At 40.2% G+C, this 20,317-nt stretch overlaps 1 protein-coding gene and 1 long non-coding RNA gene across 7 annotated transcripts in view; one reads left to right on the top strand and one right to left on the bottom strand.

Moving 5' to 3' along the window:
* Positions 1-1,313: 1,313 nt before the first annotated feature.
* On the bottom strand, positions 1,314-3,854 carry LOC117018047 (uncharacterized). The gene is made up of 3 exons (XR_004422165.1): positions 3,743-3,854; positions 2,150-2,295; positions 1,314-1,386 (listed from the first exon to the last, which is right to left on the bottom strand). It is a non-coding gene; the product is annotated as an uncharacterized LOC117018047 (long non-coding RNA).
* The window catches only part of AHCYL2 (adenosylhomocysteinase like 2), a 137,745-nt gene continuing 121,098 nt past the window's right edge, over positions 3,671-20,317 (top strand). For 2 of the 6 annotated variants that reach the window (XM_033098745.1, XM_033098743.1), the window contains exons 1-2: positions 3,671-3,973; positions 4,292-4,642. In XM_033098745.1, coding sequence (XP_032954636.1) covers positions 3,686-3,973; positions 4,292-4,642 — 639 coding nt within the window. In that variant the 5' untranslated portion in view covers positions 3,671-3,685. Of the gene's footprint in view, positions 3,974-4,264; positions 4,643-9,965; positions 10,002-20,317 lie in introns of those variants that run through there. The other 4 variants (XM_033098747.1, XM_033098746.1, XM_033098753.1 and 1 more) reach the window with 2 other exon arrangements.

Here is a 20,317-nt window from a genome sequence, read left to right as displayed (position 1 = left end):
CTGCCTTTGTTGGTCCCAGCTTCTTCTAAGCAGTCTCTCCACTGCCCCATCCTTCCTCTGCCCGAGGTTTTCGGTTTTTTTTTGTCTTTTTAATCTAAGAAATTGAAAGATATAAAAAAGCACAAAGAAAAGCCTAACATCCATATTTTCCCACTACTCAGAAATAACAACTCTTTAAAAATCATTTGATCATATTTGTTTCTACCCTATTTTTTAAAAAGAAAGAAAGTGGAACAGATTCAGCGAAAGTTCTCTTTGACTGGTACCCCTATCCCATTTTTCCTCCCACCTTCCCCTTCCTTGACAGAAAAACAGCTGTTTGGTTTAGTGGGTTTCCTTCCAGTCCATTATACGTTTATATATACGTATGCAGCTATGTGTCCATATACTGTTTATGTATTGCTTTGCCTGCTTTTAAAGTGTTTGTTTTCACCTAACTTATGCATGATATAGTTTGAAAAGGCAAATACATAGTTCTACAAGTGTTGATTAAAACAGCTGTCTCAGTACCTTACTCCCACCCTCTAGCCCATCATTTCCTGTTCCTAGGAGCCAACTATTTTAGTTTAGATAATTCTTATGCTATTTACTTCCATATGTCTGAGTAACATAATGCTCTCTCTTGAATTTTCACTTTAGGTGTTATCATTTGACTTCCCAATACAGAGGATAAGGATTTAGCTCTTCTTCATTCTTGGCCCACAAGTAGGACAAAGAGAGGTGGAGCAGGGAGGAAGTCATAGTAACAGTTTTGAAAGCTGGAAAGAAAATGATGAGTGGGAATTTAGCAGGCTTAACAAAGCTCAAGTCTTAGCCAACAGTAGGGCAAATGCATGTTGTAGCACCACCAGAAGGCTCTGAATTTGAGGCGTCAGGTACTTCAGAAGGTGGAAATGAAAGCAGGAGGATTGATCCCTGATCTCCTACCTAACTCTGCATAGTCAGATAACTGCTCTTCCTAACCTTGGCTGACTGTAAGTTTATTCTCTGGAGAAGGCAAAGGGTATGTAGTATTTGAAGGCAATTATCTTCTAGCTTCTAGCACTAATTTTAAGAAGTTCAATATCTTTCTGACTCCTTTGCTTTTGTAAAAATATTGTCCTTGACCCACTCCAGACATTTGAAGGATTGTCCCTTTGTCCCAGAATTTTGAAATTTTACAAACTGTATATTACTGTAGGTCTATTTTCATCCATTGGGCTCAGCACCTAATGGGTCCTTTCATTCTGGATACTCTCATCTTTCAGTTTTGGGACATTTTTTGAATTAGTTTTTTTGATTAACATCCACACCTCCAAATTTCTTTGTTACCTCTTTCTGGAACTTGTTCAGATGTTGGACATCCTGGAGTAGCCCTCTAATTCATTTTCTTTCTTTCTCTTTGTTCTTGGAAATTTAAAGAAAAAACAATGAAGATCAGAAAGGCAATTCCTAAAAGATCAACTTTCCCAGAAAAATGTAGCTACACAATGTCTTGTATCTATCATGTTAAAACATTCATTAACACAAATATAAAAGCCATAAAACATGACACCATTCTTCAACAATCTGAGCAAAGATAAAATGCATTTTTCCTATTATTTCATTCTCTTTTGTTTATTGAGCTTTTAAAATTTTCCGCTAGAATGCTTTCATTTTAAAGGTTTCGTTTGTTTTCTGAGTGTTCACATCCTGAAACAACATGTTCTTTCACAAATACAATATCTGCAGTCTCTGAGGATATTGATGATTTCTTTTTGGTCTTGATTTTTTTATTCATGCTTAGCCTCTGTTTCTTCTCAAGTTATTTATTTTTTCCTGCTTGTTTATGTTGGCCTCTGCCTTTCACATTAAAGGTTTTCTTTACATATCTGGTAACATTGTCTGTCTGCTCATCCTAATGGTTCTCTCGAAATGCTGTGAGCATGAGTGTGGTCTTCACCAAGGTTGATCTGGCTGGCCTATTTCTTTATGAAACTCTCATGTTAGTATCTTCAAGTTCTCTTTCTTGGACTGATCAGTTACCCCAGAGAAGTTCTTTCAGTCTCCTGCATGGAAGATACATTCCTGCCTGCCAGGGTCTGGAAGCTGAATGAGTCAGGGGAGGGAAGAAGGCCTCTAGTCTAAATATTTCATAAACTAAATAGTTCATAAACTTGTGCTTACTCACCCTGCTTCCAGTATGGTGTTTCCACCTTCAACTGTGCCTGGTGTCCCTCGGTAACAAAGAGGGGAGAAGCAGCAGGTGGGTAGGGATGGCGTTGAGAATGGCTGAGCAGTGTGCCCTGATGTTCGGCCCCAACCAGTGGACAGTGCCTAAATAAATAAAGGATGCATATCAGTTTCTTTCCAGTGCCCCAACTCCTTACGTTTTGTAACTACATCCCACTGAAGAATTAATTCATCCCCTTAGTAATCAATTCTGGTGGCAGTTCAGGTAGGCAGCTGCTGCCTTTGAGCTCCAACACATGCCAGGTGGCAGTACCGCAGGTCCCTTGTGCATTGGAGGGAAGAAAGAAATCAGTTACAGAGCTGCTAATCTCTGCCCCGACAGCTGGAGGATGAAGCTCAGGGCTGGTTCTTTATAACAGGAAGGAAATTCTGAAAGCCAGAATGTGAAGTGAAAGCTTAAGAAGCCCTTGTGTCTGGTGGACTTGTGGGCTTTGTGGGAATGGCAGGGCTCAGACGTTTTCCAATATATAGTATGAGGCACAAATTTGAAGACCAGAATACGAGATTCTATTCATGGTAAGACAACTCCACAAATGAACCGAGCTTTAAGAAAGCAATAGCACAGGGAAGGAGGAAATCAGGGCAGGTGATTTCCTGTTCCTTCTTTCCAAGGAAAATATGGTTACTCCAAAGATAGATGTCCTTCTGGAGTTGTCACTCCCTGAGCAACAATAAACTATAAGAGCCCCTTTGCCTCAGTTTTTCGGAGAATAGAGAAGAAAAAACCTATACCATAATCTGCACTCAGGGTCAACTGCATTTTAATGTATTTTTTTAACTATTGTTTACATAGTTAAAATCTTATGGAATGTGCAATTTTGTCTCCTGCTTTTAAGCTTATTATTTTATCATAAGCATTTATTTCCCTTTATCATTAAAAACAGTTCTTGGCAATCTTTATTTTAAAGGCTGTAACCATTCACCTATTGTTGGACATTAAAGTCGTTTCAGATACCTGTTTAGTAAAAATAAAATTGCCATACATGTTTTTGTGCTTACACATTCTAATATAAATATCAAACAAAATTATACAGAAAAGTACAAAGAAAGTTTAAAAAAATCACCCCAAATCCTACCACTTAGGGAACTCACTATTCATATTTTAGTTAACATTCCCCTTTGCTGATATGTTTATCTTAATTTCAGATTAGATCCCTAGTAGAGTTAATAAGTCAAAAATTTGGCCTCTTTTAAAGCCACGTATAATTCCATAGCCTTGAAATTTCGACCTAATGATACTTAACTTCTTTTGGGACTGATTTTAAACTTCCAGGCCCAGAATGTGTCAGACATTGCCACAGCAGGGAAGGTCCTATTTTATTCCTTCTAAAAACAATGTCATTAAAGTTCAGACAGGTGTCAGGGTCCCGATTTCACAGTAGAAGAAAAATCAAGCAACTGTAAACCTGGGGCAGGCGCTCTTTTCACGTGACGCCGCTGCGTTTCCTTTAAATGCCTGCTCACGTGACCGCAAATGTGCACACACGAAGGAAATTCACACTGTCAGGGTAGAGAGTCATTCCGCCCCCACCTTCCCAACCCTAGGGGGTTTCTGGCGTTCCCTCCCTGGAAACCGCAACTCCTCTGGAGACTTTCTTTTTCATCCCCTTCGTCGTGTCACCTATTGTCTCTCCTCTCCTTTCCGTTAGTCGTCGGCCCTAGAGCTCCCTCCCTCTTACGGAATCACACTTGCGGGAGGAAGGGCGACCGGAACTACAACTCCCAGGGGGCATCGCGGGCACCGCCCTCGGCTGCGCGCAGTGTAGGTTGGGGGCTGAGGTCCCACGGTCATTTCGCCGCGTGCGTCCCGGAGCGAGCGCACTACAGGTTCCGTGGCGCCTCGCGCCAGCCGGGCCGGACCAGGGCCGGGCGGGGCGGGGCGGGGCCGGGCCGGGCGGGGCCGTATTGCCTGGGGCTGGCTGGCTAGCGGGCGGAGGAAGGGGTGGGAGCGGAGGCGATGGAGGGGAGGAGTGGGGCCATGGGGGAGGGCAGGGGAGGGGAGGCGGGAGGCGGGGCCGAGCGGGAGCCGGAGCTGGAGTCTGAGCCGGCGGTTGCAGTGGAGGCGGTGATGTCGGTGCAGGTCGTGTCAACGGCGGCCGCCGCGAAGGTGCCTGAGGTGGAGCTGAAGGACTTGAGCCCTTCCGAGGTGGAGCCACAACTGGGACTGAGCGCGGTGGCCGTGAGCGCCATGCCCCCCCCGGCGGGCGGCGGGGACCCCGAAGCTCCAGCTCCCGCGGCGGAGCGGCCCCCGGCCCCCGGCCCGGGCTCGGGGCCCGCCGCCGCTCCCAGCCCCGCGGCCGGGAAAGTGCCTCAGGCGTCGGCGATGAAGCGGAGCGACCCTCATCACCAGCACCAGCGGCATCGCGACGGCGGGGAGGCCCTGGTCAACCCCGATGGCACCGTCACCGAGGCGCCGCGCACCGTCAAGAAGGTATCAGGGCCGGGATGCCTGTCGTGGAGGGAGCGGGAGGGAGGGGGACCGCAAGAAGATGCTTTCGGCACCGCTGCACCGCTCTCCACGCCCTCCCTTTTGATCGCGGAAGCAGAGAGACCCCTGTCCCCTTACCCCGCCCCCAGAGATGCCCCCACCGGGCCCCAGAGCTGGGGAGCGAAGACTCCCGGCGCCACAGCCGCACTTCTCTGTGCATAACATGGAGGTAGCGCTCTCCCTACTACTTGGATGGGCGGGGAGGAGAGAGGCCCCTAAGGCTGCCCTTCTCTGCGCCCCCAACACCCTCCCGTGTTCTTTTCCAGACTATCGGGGAGAAGCTCCCGATGGTGTAGAAAAACCTTACTGCTTAGGAGTGTTCCCCCAGCAATAGGGACGGGAAGGTCTTTTCTGACCGTCGTAGGCGTAAGCCAGGAGCCACCTCGCACTTGACATCCTCAGGGGTCTGGTTTCTGTGCAGATGTCGGTCAGCCGCCTCCGTAGAGCCACACGGCTGCTGTGGGCCCTTCACTCCAGACGCCGCAATAGTCGTGCATCTCCTCTGCACGTAGGAGGGTAATGGAGAGATTCTGTCCACTCTTCAGAGGTTTGTCCTCTCCGCGTAGGAGCTGGCTATCTAGTATGAAAGAGAATGGTGGTTTTGTTGGTTCCTTGACGATGATCTGACAGTGTTAGTCAGAAATGCGTCTACTTTTGGAGAAGGTGATCACTGTGGGGCCTTCTGTCTCAGCTGTCAGCTGCTTTCAGACACACATAGTGTTGAAGAGGCAGTGGCCTGGGAACACCAAGGAGTAAGTGTGGAGTATCATACTCCGGTAGTTCTCTGGCGATGGCCATGCTTGTAGCTCATCTCGCAAAGCGAAATCACAGAAAACAGGCAAATATTGGAAAAGACAGCGATGTGGATCCTATCAAAAGGATCGTGGCTCTAACTGCCAAGGTACAATGGGAACACAGTGATTTTTTTTTTTTATTGTTGTGAATGATGTTGAATTGCTTTATCAGCACCAGCACTGAAGTGATGTGAAGTGTTTCACTGTGTAGGACCCAGCTGAATTGGAACCTTGGACCCCGCCTGACTTTTGTTGTAATGACCTCATTATTAAAGTATAAAGCAGATAACCCTTTCATTCTGATTACCCAGATGTAGGTGATCAACAAATGATGTCAGAAGAAATGTATTGAATGATGGTTTAGGACTGTGTCTTTGTCATTTGAAGTATGAAGCTCTCCTGGGACGACTTATGGGAGGAAAGAGAGGCAGCATGGGCACCGGCGCTGGTGGTACCTAGAGATGAGTCTGGAAATCGGAAACACGTTTCTGACTAGTTCAGTTGCTTTCTAACTTTGGCCAAATCTTTTCCCTGTGATGAAGGGTCTTTTTGTGTCAAATCTGTAATTTGATTAGATCTCTTGAGAGTATTTAACAGATTGTTTTGGGGACATGGGATTTACAGTCAGGCAAACCTAGTTTGAATCCAGGTGTTCCCACTAACTAGCTTTTGGGTAATTCCCAAATTCCCTAAATCTTAGTTTCCTCTTCTGTAAAATGGGGATACTGTTATGATTGAGGATTAAAAATATTTGTAGAGGGCTTTAGCATGAACTTGCAACATGTAGTAGTAGCTTAAGAAATGATAGCTATTACTAAGAATTGATTTTATTTCTCCTCCCGTTATAGCTTAAGTGCATGCCACTGTGACCTCTGAAACGCACACACAGTTCAATAGATTCCATATAAAGAAGTTAAGAAATCATAGGCCAGCATACCAGTTTGTTTTCTTAATTCTAGATGGGCTTCTTGACCATTTTCCTTGTTGCTGAACCACCTTCTTCCTGTTTTTTCAGCATCAAAATGTAGGTTCCATAATTCTAGATTTACTCAGCACCTCAAGGCTATGAAAGAAGACAGGGCTCAGCTTGCCTTACAATGTTAATTACAACCAAAAAACAACAACTTTCTCTGGTGGAAGTTAGGTGAAACTCTGGGCAAGGATGCAGTTATATGACATAACTAAAGGCATTGCGAGCTGCTTTTTGTGAATAGTCTTTACCTTTCATGATATTTAATTGGCTGAATTAAAATAAGTGCATGAGAGTGCCCTTCTTTCCCTCAAGTTGAAAGTCACCTCACCAAGAGACTACAGTGTCCCATTTTGATTTGTTGAGCCTTTCTTGATTCTTAGATTGCTTATTTAATCATTCTGACCTTGACTCCCTTCTGCTTTTATATAGTGTATGGAGAGATTGTAGGGATGGAAATAGCTGCCTCTGGCTATGTAATTGGTGACTGTTGCTTTTATTTTGTAACTGTTACACACAAGCTTGTTTATCTTAAGTCACATTTCCATTGATGGTTTCCCTTATTCTATTCATGTATCTGTCATCATTTTTCTTAGTTCTGTTACTCTTCTCAGCCACACAAGGGAAATAAACTTTTTACAAGAGCCAGAATTCCCAAGTGCAGTAGTTAACAGGAATGAACCTATGGTGTGCACAGTTACTCAGTCACAGCTCATCTTTGGCACAAGTTACATTGTGTAACTTGTGCTCTGGGGATCAGATCTTGTCATTGTGGCTCTGATATGTCTGTATATAATGTCTTTCTTCATAAGCTCACATCAAGTGAATCCAATGAATCAAAAATCTCTATAAGAAGTGATTTGTGAAATGGGAAGCTAAGTTCCACAGTGACTGGAATAGTAAAGGTGAGAGGATTTCTTCCCTGTGTTCTTAAAAATGGGGAAATAGGAATGTCATAGGACAGCAGGGAAAACAAGGCAGAAGAGGATTCGTTTCAGAAAAGTTGAAACTTTCTGACAAGGCTGATTACTCAAGAACCGCAGCTAGTTTGTGCTTATGTCAGTATCGGTAATGACCATGTTCAAGCAGATTATTATTTTTTTTTGGCAAATGTATCCACCTTGCACTGGCTTTGTTGCTGTCAGCAGAGAATGAGTTGAGCCATGTTAGCTCTTTCTTGCCTTGGATTCTTTAAGCTCTTGATTTAGTTAATTATAGATTACAAAAATGGAACCTTTTGGATCTAGGCATGGGAATGTGGGAAGAGTGTGACTTCATTTGCCAGTTAGGAAAGTACAGCCTTGCAAAATGTTCAGTAAGGCAATTGACATATTGACCTAATAAGAGTTATCGTTAATTGGCTTTTTAGATGCCAGTAATTGTTATAGGCATTCTTCTCCTCCTGACAACACACTGAGGTATAGGTGGCATTGTCTCCGTTTTACAAATAAGGAAATGAGGTCCAGAGAGGTAAAGTGCTTTGCCCAAGGTTATACATCTAGAAAGTGGCAGAGGTAGGACTTAAACTTCTGTCTTAAACTTTCGTCTGTTTCCAAAGCCCACGTCCTTTTCATTATGCCGCACTGATTTTTTCTAACTTTTTAGATGCTGGGTTCTGGTCTTCTCCCAGAAGTCTTTCAAAATACTTGTGAACTCTAAGGTATTTGTGTCTGGCTTAAAGCTTAGGTCATCCCCAAAGCAAAGTAAGGTCTGAGTTAGGGATTTAGGAAGACAGTGGGGAAAAAAATTGCACAAATGTAGAACCTCAAAGAATTGTAAAATTAGAAGAGAAGAAGAGCACCTTATGTAGAGAAAGCATTTTAAGATCAACGATGCATTTTCACATTAGTAATTTATTGATCATCTGAGAAATTAATTCTTATGAGTTCCTGAGGAATATGCTCCCCCTTCCTGTCCAGCTAACTGTCCCTATTCTTTAAGTCCCACCTTCTCTGTGAATCAATCTCTAATCAAACAAGTTAGAAGGGGAAGCATACTGTTGTATATTCCTGCTGTGTACCAGGCGTTGAATTAGGGTTTTACATATACTATTTTATTTCATCCTTTTAACAGCCCTTAGAGATAGGTAGGGTTATCCTTGTTTTATTGAGGGGTGAAGAGATAAAAGAATTTGTCTCAAGGTTACACATTTAGTAATGTGGCTGGAGCTGACAGAACTCTAATCTGTTTGAGTTGAAGACAAAAGTCCATTGCTTTTCAATTGAAGTATTTCTCTGTTCAAAACTCAGATTGAGTCTTCTCAACCTTAATTTGTGTATTTTTTTGTGTGGATGTTTTGTTATTTCATTAATAGTTACTTTCTTTTTATTTATTGAGCTTGTTTAATGGTCTTACATATTTATGTAAACATTTATGGAACTTCTGAGAAAGCCGAATTGTGTTCTCCTTGGACCTGGGAAAGACTGAACATTAAAAGCTGTATTAGGAGGTTGGTAAGAGCTGAAGTTGCAGTTGTGTATTTGATGTCCTCGGGAAGAACTTAATGTCCAGTTAATTCAAGAAAAGGAGAGATAGTTCACGAAAAAGGGAGAGTGAGTTTCTTTATTATATGATTTCTTTGAAAATGTTCCCCTCCCCCACAATGAAAGGAAAAAAAAGAAGAGATTTGTTGGAGTCTTTATTCAGACTCTTTGTCAAGTTAAGTTTATAAAGAATATGCAGTTTCTTTCTGGTCATTCTTTTCAAATCATTCAGAGGTACAACTGAGGTGGGTGGGAGAACAATCTGGGCAGTTGCTGTGGTCTGCCGCCCTGCCATTGTGTTCAGGTGGTATGCACAATTAGAGGAGCTGAAATTCCATTTACCCAATAGGAGCTTTCGTAAGCTTGATCAGGTTTCTATGGAATTTGTAGGAGCTTTTTATAGTCTGAATGACCTATGGCCCGACATTTGGTGAGAGCTGAGCCGTGGAGAAAGTGGTAGGTTGAAATTTCTTCTGTAACAGTTCTAAGTCTAAAACTGTTCTGATTAAATTTAATAATTTAAGACGTGATGTGTATGATTTTCAGTCCCTCTCCCCCCAGCTATATTCCGCAATAATTCAATTAGCCACTCTCCTTCTTGGACGCTGCATTAGTAGCTGGTGATTTCTTACTCTTTTTTTTTTTCTTCAAGTGGAAATTATCTGTTTGGGGCACCTGGTTCTTAGCTCAGAACCTATATGAAGGAAGGATACAGAGGTTTTAGAGCTGCTAGTGGAATTTCCATGACTATAAATCAGGCTTTTCCTTAAAGCCTTTACAAATGCTGCAAAACTGTCATTGAAAGTTAATAACCTGAGACCAAACTTGGTTTCCTCTTCCCGACAAACTTATCTCCTGCAGTGCTCCAGTGTGAACCTCCTGCCACTCTAAAAGGCCAGATACTGTTGGTTACCTTTCCTTGGAAACTCTTCTCTTGGCTTCAGTTATAACTTCACGGATGGCTACCACTGACTGAATACGTCTTGCCTGGCATCCGTCTATCTCATCGCATTTAATTGTAACAGCTTTATCAGATGAATATTATTCTTTTACAGGTAAGAAAATGTAGGCTCAAAGAGAATAATTAACTTACCCCAGGCTTTGCCGAGCTGTGATGCCCCTGGGATTAGTGAGATGAAACACTGCCCATAGTAAGTAACACTGGGAGGCTTTGCCACACTGCCAATCCGCTGCTTCTCTGACCAAACTCCTGGGTGAAAGCTGCTTCAGCTGCTGTACCGACGCTGCTGCTAAGACCACTCTGCGTAAGCTTTCGGGTCTTAGGGTCTACAGCTTGCCCCTCAATTGTCAGCAAATCCCCAGGTTGTACCAGCTTCTAGCAGCAAGATCAAGTTTTAGGGGCACCAGTGGGGGTGCTGTTAGTGTGGCATCTGGTACCCGCATTATAGCGGTGCAGCCTAAGCTGCAGTATCTCCTGTGTGGCGTTAGCAAACTTATGTTTCCCAGGCCCATGTTGTGTATGATTTTGGGTGGTATTTTTAGCGGTGTGGCGCTGACGCAGGGCAAGTAACCTCGTGTCCTTCCTGTAAATTTTATTTTCTGTTTAATTCAGTCAGAGTTGCCTTCTGTGTGTGGAACTCTGAGTGATGTACTTGTTGAACCTAACCATCTGCCTTTTCAGTTGTCTGCGTCCGTGGAGCTGAAAGTTGCTAGAGAAAAACGAGAAAAGCAGGCAGATGAGAGTCACTACAAATTCATAATCGTCAGCCTCACATGCATAATCCGCACTGCCTAGCAATGTGATACATTTCTCTAGTAAGTTCGCTTTCCCGCTCACTGGAAAGGACTATTTCATACCGTCTCTATGTCTAATCTCTCATGTGTTCTTCTTTTTGAATCAGTGATATGCCTTATACTGTATTATAAAAACAGCAGCTACAAGGGAATTCCTTCATCTCTGTCCCTCCCAAATCTGGAAACCTGCTGGCATCTGGGCCTTATCGTGTACTCCTTTCTGCCTGTTACCAGAGAGGAAATGCCCTTCATTTTATCAAAGACCAGCCCCTCCCACAGGTGCTCTAATCACATTCTCCCCTCTTCTTGAAGAACTTCTTCCTTTGGTTGTTTCCTTTTTGTACTAGAGCCTTTCCTGCAATATTCAAACGTGCTCTAATCGCTTCCATTTTGAAAAGCCTGTTCTCTGCCCCGCCCACCCCCAATATTTCCTTTCTGCTGCTCTTATCTTTCTACTCCTTTCACAGCTAAGCTTCTTAAAGGAGTTTTCAATACGTGCTGTGTACACGTTTTTCTTTCTCATGCACTCTTTAACCCACTCCTACCCTTGACTCACGCAAAGCCCTGTTGCTAAAGTTGCTAACGCTGTCAGATTGGGAAACGGCCGTCTGGATTTCAGCCCTCATCATATCAGACCTGTTGGCAGCATCGGACACAGACTTCTTACCAAAATAGTCTCCTCTCTGGGCTTCCCGGACACTGCTCTTTCCTAGCTTTCCTCTTGTTTGTCTGCCTGCCCCTTCTCGGTCTTCTTCCTAGGCCCTTCCTCCTTGCTCCTGGGCCCCGTCACCCACACCATTCCTACGCCTTTGAGTGTCATCTACATACCAAAAACGCCCACATGATTTCTTTAGCGAAGACCCCTCTTCTGAATGCCATTCTCATGTGTGTACAGCTGCCTCCTTGCTGTTGGACTTCAAAACTAACATGTCCAAAATGGCATTTTGTATCTCCCTGTCTAATCTCCAAATAATGTGTTTTTCTTCATATCAGTAAAACGGTATTTACATTCTTTTTTTTTTTTCTTTAAAAAACTGTTTTTAATTACACAAGTAATATTTGCATTTATTTTTGTAATATAATTAAATCGAATAAAGCAGTCCTTCCTTGGCCGGCAGCCAGTCTCATTCCCCTCTCCAGGGGCAATCTTTACTCTCACTTTGTCTTTCTTGACTTTTTTTTCTCTGACTTTACATTTATAGATGTACATACAAAAATATATAGTTTTATAATTTGTACATAAATAAAAGCATCCTATGTATACATTGTTTTGGGATTCCTTTTTTTTTTTTTTTTTTTACTTAGCATGTCTTGGAGCTTTTTACATATCAGTACATATATATCTATCACATTATGTTTAACTGCCGAATTGATTTCCAAAGTCTGTACCATTGTTGTTTATTAAACCATTCTGTTGATGCATATTTAACTTAATTTGTTTTTTTATAAACTGTGCTGTAGTAACTATTGGTGTACATTCTCTTTGTGTAGTTGTAAGTGTTTCTCTAGGATAGATACCTAAAGGTAGAATTTTGGAGTTGAAAGATATCCACATTTTAAATTTAATGCATAATGTCATGTTGCCTTAAAAAAATATAGACTTTACACATCAACTAACTATATACAAGATAGCTTTTTCACTACACCTTGACCAATACTGGATATTTTTATATGTTTTATGAGGAAAATCTTTTACTGTTATTTTTACTAGCATTTTCCTGCTTATTAGAATATTTTCATGCATATATTGGCAATTTATATTCTTTTTCTTGTAATTGCCTGTTCATATTTATTCATTAACGAATTTCTGCCCTCCTTTTGTCTTTTTCATGTAGGCTGTAGGAATTCTTTATATATTCTGGATATTAATTCTTTCTGTATATGTACCAACATTTTTTCCTACTGTTTTTCTTGTTGACTTCTAGCTTTGTTTATGATTTTTAAAAGTTTTTGTGTAGTCAGATTGGCCAGTTTTTTGCATTGTGGCTTAATTAAACAAATTGTGGTTTAGAATGGTCTTTCCTACCCCATGTTTATAAACAAATTCTTTTATACGTTTTTCAACTGTTTTTATTATTTTGCATTAATATATTTTGGTCTTCAATCCATCTGGAATTTATTTTTTTTTGTAATGTAAGATAGGGACTATTTGTAATGCATGATAGCTCTATTTGTCTCCAAATAAATTTTAATATATTTTTTAAAGCTTTTATTGGGGAAGGGGAACATGACTTTATTGGGGAACAGTATGTACTTCCAGGACTTTTTTTCAAGTCAAGTTGTTGTCCTTTCAATCTTAGTTGTGGAGGCTTCAAGTTGTTGTTCTTTCAGTCTTAGTTGTGGAGGGCGCAGCTCAGCTTCAGGTCAAGTTGCCGTTTTCTAGTTGCAGGGGGCACAGCCCACCATCCCTTGGGGGACTGGAGGAATCGAATTGACAACCTTGTGGTTGAGAGCCCACTTGCCCATGTGGGAATCCAACCGGCAGCCTTCGGAGTTAGGAGCACGGAGCTCCAACCTCCTGAGCCACCGGGCTGGCCCCAAATTTTAATATTTTACTGTTTGGGGTTTGTTCTGTTTCTTTCTCTCTTTTTGGGGGGAGGGATGGAATATAGGGGAACAGTGTGTTTTTCTAGGACTTACCAGCTCCAGGTCAAGTCGTCTTCAATCTAGTTGTGGAAGGTGCAGCTCACTGGCCCATGTGGGAATCGAACTGGCAACCTTGGTGTTATGAGCACTGCGCTCTGAGCGCTGCGCTCTAACCACTGCGCAAACTGGCCACCCACCAGCAGCTCAGCTCCAAACTCAAGCCATTGTTTCTCACTGGCCCATGTGGGAATCGAACCGGTGAACTTGGTATTATGAGCACCGCGCTCTAACCAATGAACCAACCAGCCGGCCGCCCACCAGTGGCTCAGCTCCAAGCTCAAGCCATTGCTTCTCACTGGCCCATGTGGGAATCAAACGGGCGACCTTGGTGTTATGAGCACTGCGCTCTAACCATTGAACCACCCGGCTGCCCCTGTGTTTCTTTCTCTTTAACTTATTCTTCTCAACTGTTTTCTTACTTAACTTTTAGCTGGATATGTAGAAGTAACTTTAGTTTCAAGAGTGTATGTATTTAACTCAAGAATCATACTAAAAATTGCCATCCTGGTAGTATCAACTTGTGCTTATAATTAATTATTCACAGAAGCACTTGCTATTTTAGCAAATTTTATTGTTTAAAGTAAACATAGTTATTATTGTTAAGTGGATCTAGATTATACTTTGATGGAAATTGGAGCCTCAATGATATCTCAAATACATATCCTGTGCAGCAATGGCCTACAGAGGAACTTATCTTCCGCAGTTATACTAAGTTGGAAAAATGTGATAAATATTGTGTGGGTCTTTTCCAAAATGACACCTGATTTTTTAAAACGACATTTCAGGAATTGAGTATGTGATGAGAGTGCAGGAATGAAAAGTTTTGCCCTGATTAGATGGTTGTGTGCATCTACCTTTCAAAGTTGACAGTACGTTACCTGTTCCAGGTTAAAGAAGGACTTCTTTTCCTGGCTGGTAAATAAAGTATCTTTTTAAACAAAGCTCGTTGGATAAAGCTTGACTAAATCTAGCCTTGGGTCACTCTGCCTTGGAAGACAGAAATGGAATAGGAATTTTTTACTACATTTGTATCTTTCTATAGGGAGAAAAGATGGTTGATCTCATGATAGTTCTTTTTTAGGGTCTATTCTGGACTGGACTATAGAAGTGGTAGAAAAGCAACTTTGCTACTTCTGGATACTCGTCTAATACTCTCCCCTGATACATTGTGAGCTTCTTTTGTGTAAAAACCATTTATGTGTTTGTTTTGTGCTAAACTCTGCTCAGTGGTAGGGTTATTAAATCAACAAAATACTATTCTTGCTCTCAAGGAGAGGGTGGGGAATGTAGAATGAAAATAAATACAGTCTAGTTTGATATGAGCAATACTGGAAGCAGGAATGTTGCAGTTTGAAGAGGTCAGCATTGAAATAAGTCAAGGTGTATCAACTTAGGAAAACTCGTTGGTTGTCCACCCATCAGGCTTCTCAGTGTAGCAGACCTTTGAGAGGTTACCATGTTCTAGCGATACAAATCCAGAAATCTATACTTTTAATACACTTTGAGATCATTCACCTCTTAGGACTGGCTCATTCAAACCAAACTCACAAGAGATTCATATGCAATACAGAATGATAACTTCTAATTTATGGTCAGATGTGTAACACTCGAGCCGATCTAATTAATATATGTGTCAGTGGGAGGATACTTTGGAAAATCTACATGGGAAGTTTAATTATAGTTAGAAGCAGTTTAGTAAGTTTGGAATCATTTAGATCCTTGCTACTCAAACTGGCATCACCTGGGAGCTTGTTAAAAATTAAGAATCTCAGGCAACTGGTTCTGGATTAGTGTATACCTACCAGAACCTCAACTTTTGTACTCATTTTGACTAACATTGGCTTAGCAGGTGGTCTTATTTTGTTTCTTTCATGAAACCTCAGAACAGAGACAAGAAAATCAGATTATGGTTTTGTGGAAGGGTAGAAATTTATAATAAAATTTATTATAAGACTTATAATAAAGTACTTGATAAACACAGAGATATAGAAACAGGTACAGATACACAAAGACAGACACACAGAGATTCTCCCACATATAACAGAACCCCTCAAGATCGCTCTACCCAGACCCTTCCCACAAGCAGACACACTTACACCCCCACAGAATGCCATGTGTCTCCAGAGTACCCTACATGTACTCGCAGGGATACCGCACACAGACCCACGTACACTCTGAGGCCCACCCCCATATAAAACCACAGAGACCCCCACACACAGAGACATACACACACTGACAACCCATAGGTAATGCTTAAAACTCAGATTTTCATGGGACTTGAGTAGTGTTCTTCAGTTTTATGAGAAAGGACAAGTATATTCTCTAAGGTACTTTTAACTGAACCAGAGAATGAAGCGAAAACAAACAGGTTGTGATTGAGTCTGCAGAACAGTGAATGCTACAAAGCCAGTTTTATTTGAATTCCTGTTCTGGAACTTCTTGTTCCTGGGCATCATTTTCTATTCGGTGTACTCATCATAGTTAGAAAGTCATTCTCTTTCTCTCAGGAGCTTGCGTCCTAGACTGCTGGTGATGCAGAGTTCCAGCTTAATTCCCCCTGGCACTAATTAATACACTCCCTGCATGCTGAGTCACATAAATCTGCCCAGGATTAGAAGACCCAGGAACATTGCATCTCTGTGGAAGACTCATTCTGAGTCCTTTGTGGGTGTGTGGAACTGAAGAATGTAGGGCGGAGAAAGAAAATTATGTTAAAACTTGAAAGAGATGTAATTTTGGGTTTTTTGCTTGTTAGGTCATTCATGGTATAAGTTTGCATAGATACCCGTGATGAAACTTAAGAATGACTCAGGGGAATAATTTAGTTGTTAGTGAAAAGATTTTAAAAGTACAGTGACGTGGGCAGGGAATAGATCACTGGTAATCATGTAGTCAGATATTTTTAGTGCCTCAGGCAGCATTTTATGAGAAGTTTCTTGTTGGGGAAAAGGAGACTCCACCGTCCTGCAGGTTTGTTCCTAAATACTTGAAAGTTTCTATCACACTGAGTGAGTTAGGCTCCAAAGAGATATTAGTAGAATAGTTTTACAAATGGAGTTTCCAAAAAGTTATAAATATTTTTCTCTTGCTGCCTGGTACATGTATATAGCAGGGATGCCAAAAAGATGTATACACATGACTTGTCTTCAGTATATATTGAGTATTACAATTTTAATACGGGTTTTTCCTGTCTTATAATGTGTACCGTGTTTTCCCTGAAAATAAGACCTAGCCGGACAATCAGCTCTAATGCGTTTTTTGGAGCGAAAATTAATGTAAGATCTTATTTTACTATAATATAAGGTCGGGAAAAATATAATATAATATAATACAGGGTCTTATATTAATTTTTGTTCCAAAAGACGCATTAGAGCTGATTGTCTGGCTAGGTCTTATTTTCGGGGAAACACGGCATATACATTTTTTTGGCACCCTCTGTGTATTCATTTGACCAAAATTTTGTTTAAAAAAATGTTTTTCTCAAACAGATGGAAAAGTACAGACAAAATTGTACTCACTGCTCAATTTGACAAATGTTAGCATTTTGTAAAATTGTAGATTAAAAAATTTTTTCTGTTTGTTTTTATTTTATTGGAGAATATTGGGGAACACTGTGTTTCTCCAGGGCCCATCAGCTTCATGTTGTCCTTCAATCTAGTTGTGGAGGGCGCAGCTCAGCTCCAAGTCCAGTCTCCGTATTCAATCTTAGTTGCAGGAGGCACAGCCTACCATCCCATGCGGGAATCGAACCGGCAACCCTGTCGTTCAGAGCTCTCGCTCTAACCAACTGAGCCATCTGGCTGACCCTATAGATATTATTTAAAGATATAAACTATTGTAGATAAAATTGAAGACCCTTTTGTACCCCTTCTCTATTTATTCCCCTTCGTCCCTTCTCTCCTTCCCATCACAGAAGCCACTTCTTGTCCAAACTTCGGTGGTTATAATTCCCCTTCATCTTGTTATACTTTTGCTGTATTTTGTTTATCAATATCAATTGTATATCAACAAACAATATATAGCATTGTTTTGTGTGTTTATAAACTTAATGTAAATGGTATTATAGAATAGATATTATTCTGAAACCTGCTTTTTTCATTCAACTTTATTCTGAGTTTTAACCAGTCTGATACATGTAGATTTTCTAGTTGATTCATTTGAACTTCTGTGTAGTATTTCATGGTATGACTACTCCACAGTTTACCCATTCCTCCCCCCCTTTTTTTGTTTTTTTTTAAACTGGAGTGAACTTTCTTAGTCATGAACATGTGTGATAGTTTCTCTAGGGTACATCCCTGTAAGCAAAATTGCTTACGGTGTATCAACTTTACCAGATACTCCCAAATTGCTTACAAAAGTGATTGTATTAATTCCTGTTTTCTGAATCCTTACTAATATGTGGTATGTCAGACATTAAACTTCTGTCAGTGTAGTAGTTGTGAAATGGTACCCATTTTGTTTTAATTTGCATTTCTTTGGATATTAATGAGAATGAGCATCATTTAATATGTTTGTGGTCTATTTGGATTTCTATTTTTTGTAAAGTGTCGTCTGTATTCATATCCTTTTCTATTTTTCTGTTAGGATCTCATTGGCTTTTCTTGTTGATTTGTAAAAGTTCTTTATAATACACTCGTTCTAATCCTTTATCAGCATGTGTGTTGCAAATAAATTCTGGTCTGTGGCTTGTTTTATTTTATTTTTTTTTAACTTAACGGCTTTTATACAGAAGTTAAATTTTTTAATGTAAAATTGATCAATTTTTTCTCTCCTTTTTGAATCTTATTTTAGAAACTTTCCCCTATTTCGAGGTCATATATTTTTCTATATAGTTTTCTAACCTATTTAGTTTTGCTTTTTCACAATTTGGTCTTTATCTGGAATTTATTTTTGTTTACGGTGTGAGATAATGGTCTAATTTCATTTTATTCTTCGGATAGCCAGTTGTCCCAGCGCCGATTGTTGACTGTCTATTCTTTCGCCATTTATATGCAATGTCACTCTGTCATACACTCTGTCATATACAATTTGTTTCATTGGTCTCTTTGTCAATCTCTACCAATACACACTTTGAAAAAAATGGCTAGAACTTTATAGTAAATCTTGATATTTTCTTGGGTAAGTTTTATTGAAGTAAAATTTATATCGGATAAAATTTACCCATTGTAAATTACAATTCAATGACTGTTAATATATTTGTAGAGTTTTTTTCAATATAGTAATCTATACATATATATAACAAAATTTATCAGTTTAACCATTTCTAAGTATATATAGTTCAGCAACATTAAATATATTCACATTGTCAAGGACCTATCACCACCACTCATTTCCAGAACTTTTTTTACCTTCTCAAACTGAAACTTCATTATACCCATTAAATAATAGCTCCCCATTCCTTCTCCTCCCAGACCCTAGCAACCACCATTCTACTCTTTCTGTATGAATTTGACTACTCTGTGTTTCTTATATAAGTGGAATCATACAGTATTTGTCCTTTAGTATCTGGCTAATTTCACTTAGGATAATGTCTTCAAGGGTCCTCCATGTTGTAGCATGTGTCAGAATTTCGTTCTTTTTTAAGATTGAATAATTTTCCAGTATATGTATATATTAGGTGGGTGCAAAAATAATTGGCTGTTTTTGTAATTATTTTTAACCTTTTAAACCACAATTACTTTTGCACCAACCGAATACCACATTTCGTTTATCCATTTATCCTTCGATGAACACTGGTTTGCTTCCAGCTTTTGGCTATTGTGAATAATGGTGTTATAAACACGGGTTTACAAATATTTGTTTGAGTCCCTCTTTTTAATTCTTTGAGTATATACCCAGAAGTGGAATTGTTGGATTATATCATAATTCTATTTCTACTTTTTTGAGGAACTACTGTACTGTTTTGCATAGCAGCCACACCATTTTACATTTATACCAGCAATGCACAAGGGTTCTAATTTTTCAACATCCTGGACAACACTTGCAGTTAACTAATTAGTATAGCCGTCCTAATGGGTATGAAGTGTTTTAAAATCACTACCACAATCAAGTTTTAGAACAGTTCTGTTTCCCCCAAGTCCCTTTTGCCCATTTGCAGTTAATCCCTGCTTCTACTCTCTGCCCCAGCTAGTCACTGATTTGCTTGCTTTCTCTATAGATTTGCCTTTCCTGGAAATTTCATGTAAATGAATCATAAAATATATGGTCTTTGTGTCTGGCTTTTTCACTTAATATCATGTTTTTGAGGTTCATTCATATATCAGTAGTTTTTCCTTTTAATTGCTGAATGGCAGTTCATTGTATGGCTGTACCACATTTTATCTGTTTACTAGTTGATGGACATTTGGATTTTTTCCCCAACTATTGGCTATTTTGAAAAATGCTGGCATGAAAAATAATGAATAAGTCTTTATGTGGGCATAGGTTTTAATATTTCTTGGGCAAGTATCCAGGAGTGTGTTAAGTTTATATTCAACTTTTTAAGAAAATGGCTAACTTTTCCAAAGTGTTTGTATGATGTTACATCCCCACCAGAAATACATTAGTGTTTCAGTTTCTCTACGTCCTTGCTAACACTTGGCATTAGCATCTTTTTGGTTATTGCCATTTTAGTGGTTGTGTGGTGCTATCTCATTATGGTTTCAGTGTGCATTTCCCTGTGGCTACTGAGGAGGAGCATCTTTTCATGTGCTTATTAGCCATTCATATCTCTATTTTGGTAAAATGTCTTTTCAGATAATTTGCCCATTTCTAAATGGGGTGGGTTTCTTATTAAGTTGTGGGAATTCTTTCGATATTCTGAATACAAGTCCTTTTTAAGGTAGATGACTTGCAAAGATTTTCTCCTTGTCTGTTGCTTGTCTTTTCATTTTCCTAATGATGTATTTTTTTTCCTAATGAGTTATTTTGAAGAGCTATTTAAAATTTTTTTTGATTAAATCCTATTTATTACATTTTTAATAGATTGTGC

Source organism: Rhinolophus ferrumequinum, chromosome 26 (assembly GCF_004115265.2).
Source record: "Rhinolophus ferrumequinum isolate MPI-CBG mRhiFer1 chromosome 26, mRhiFer1_v1.p, whole genome shotgun sequence".
In the NCBI taxonomy this organism is placed as follows: domain Eukaryota; kingdom Metazoa; phylum Chordata; class Mammalia; order Chiroptera; family Rhinolophidae; genus Rhinolophus; species Rhinolophus ferrumequinum.
This window is presented reverse-complemented; position numbering and strand designations above follow the sequence as displayed.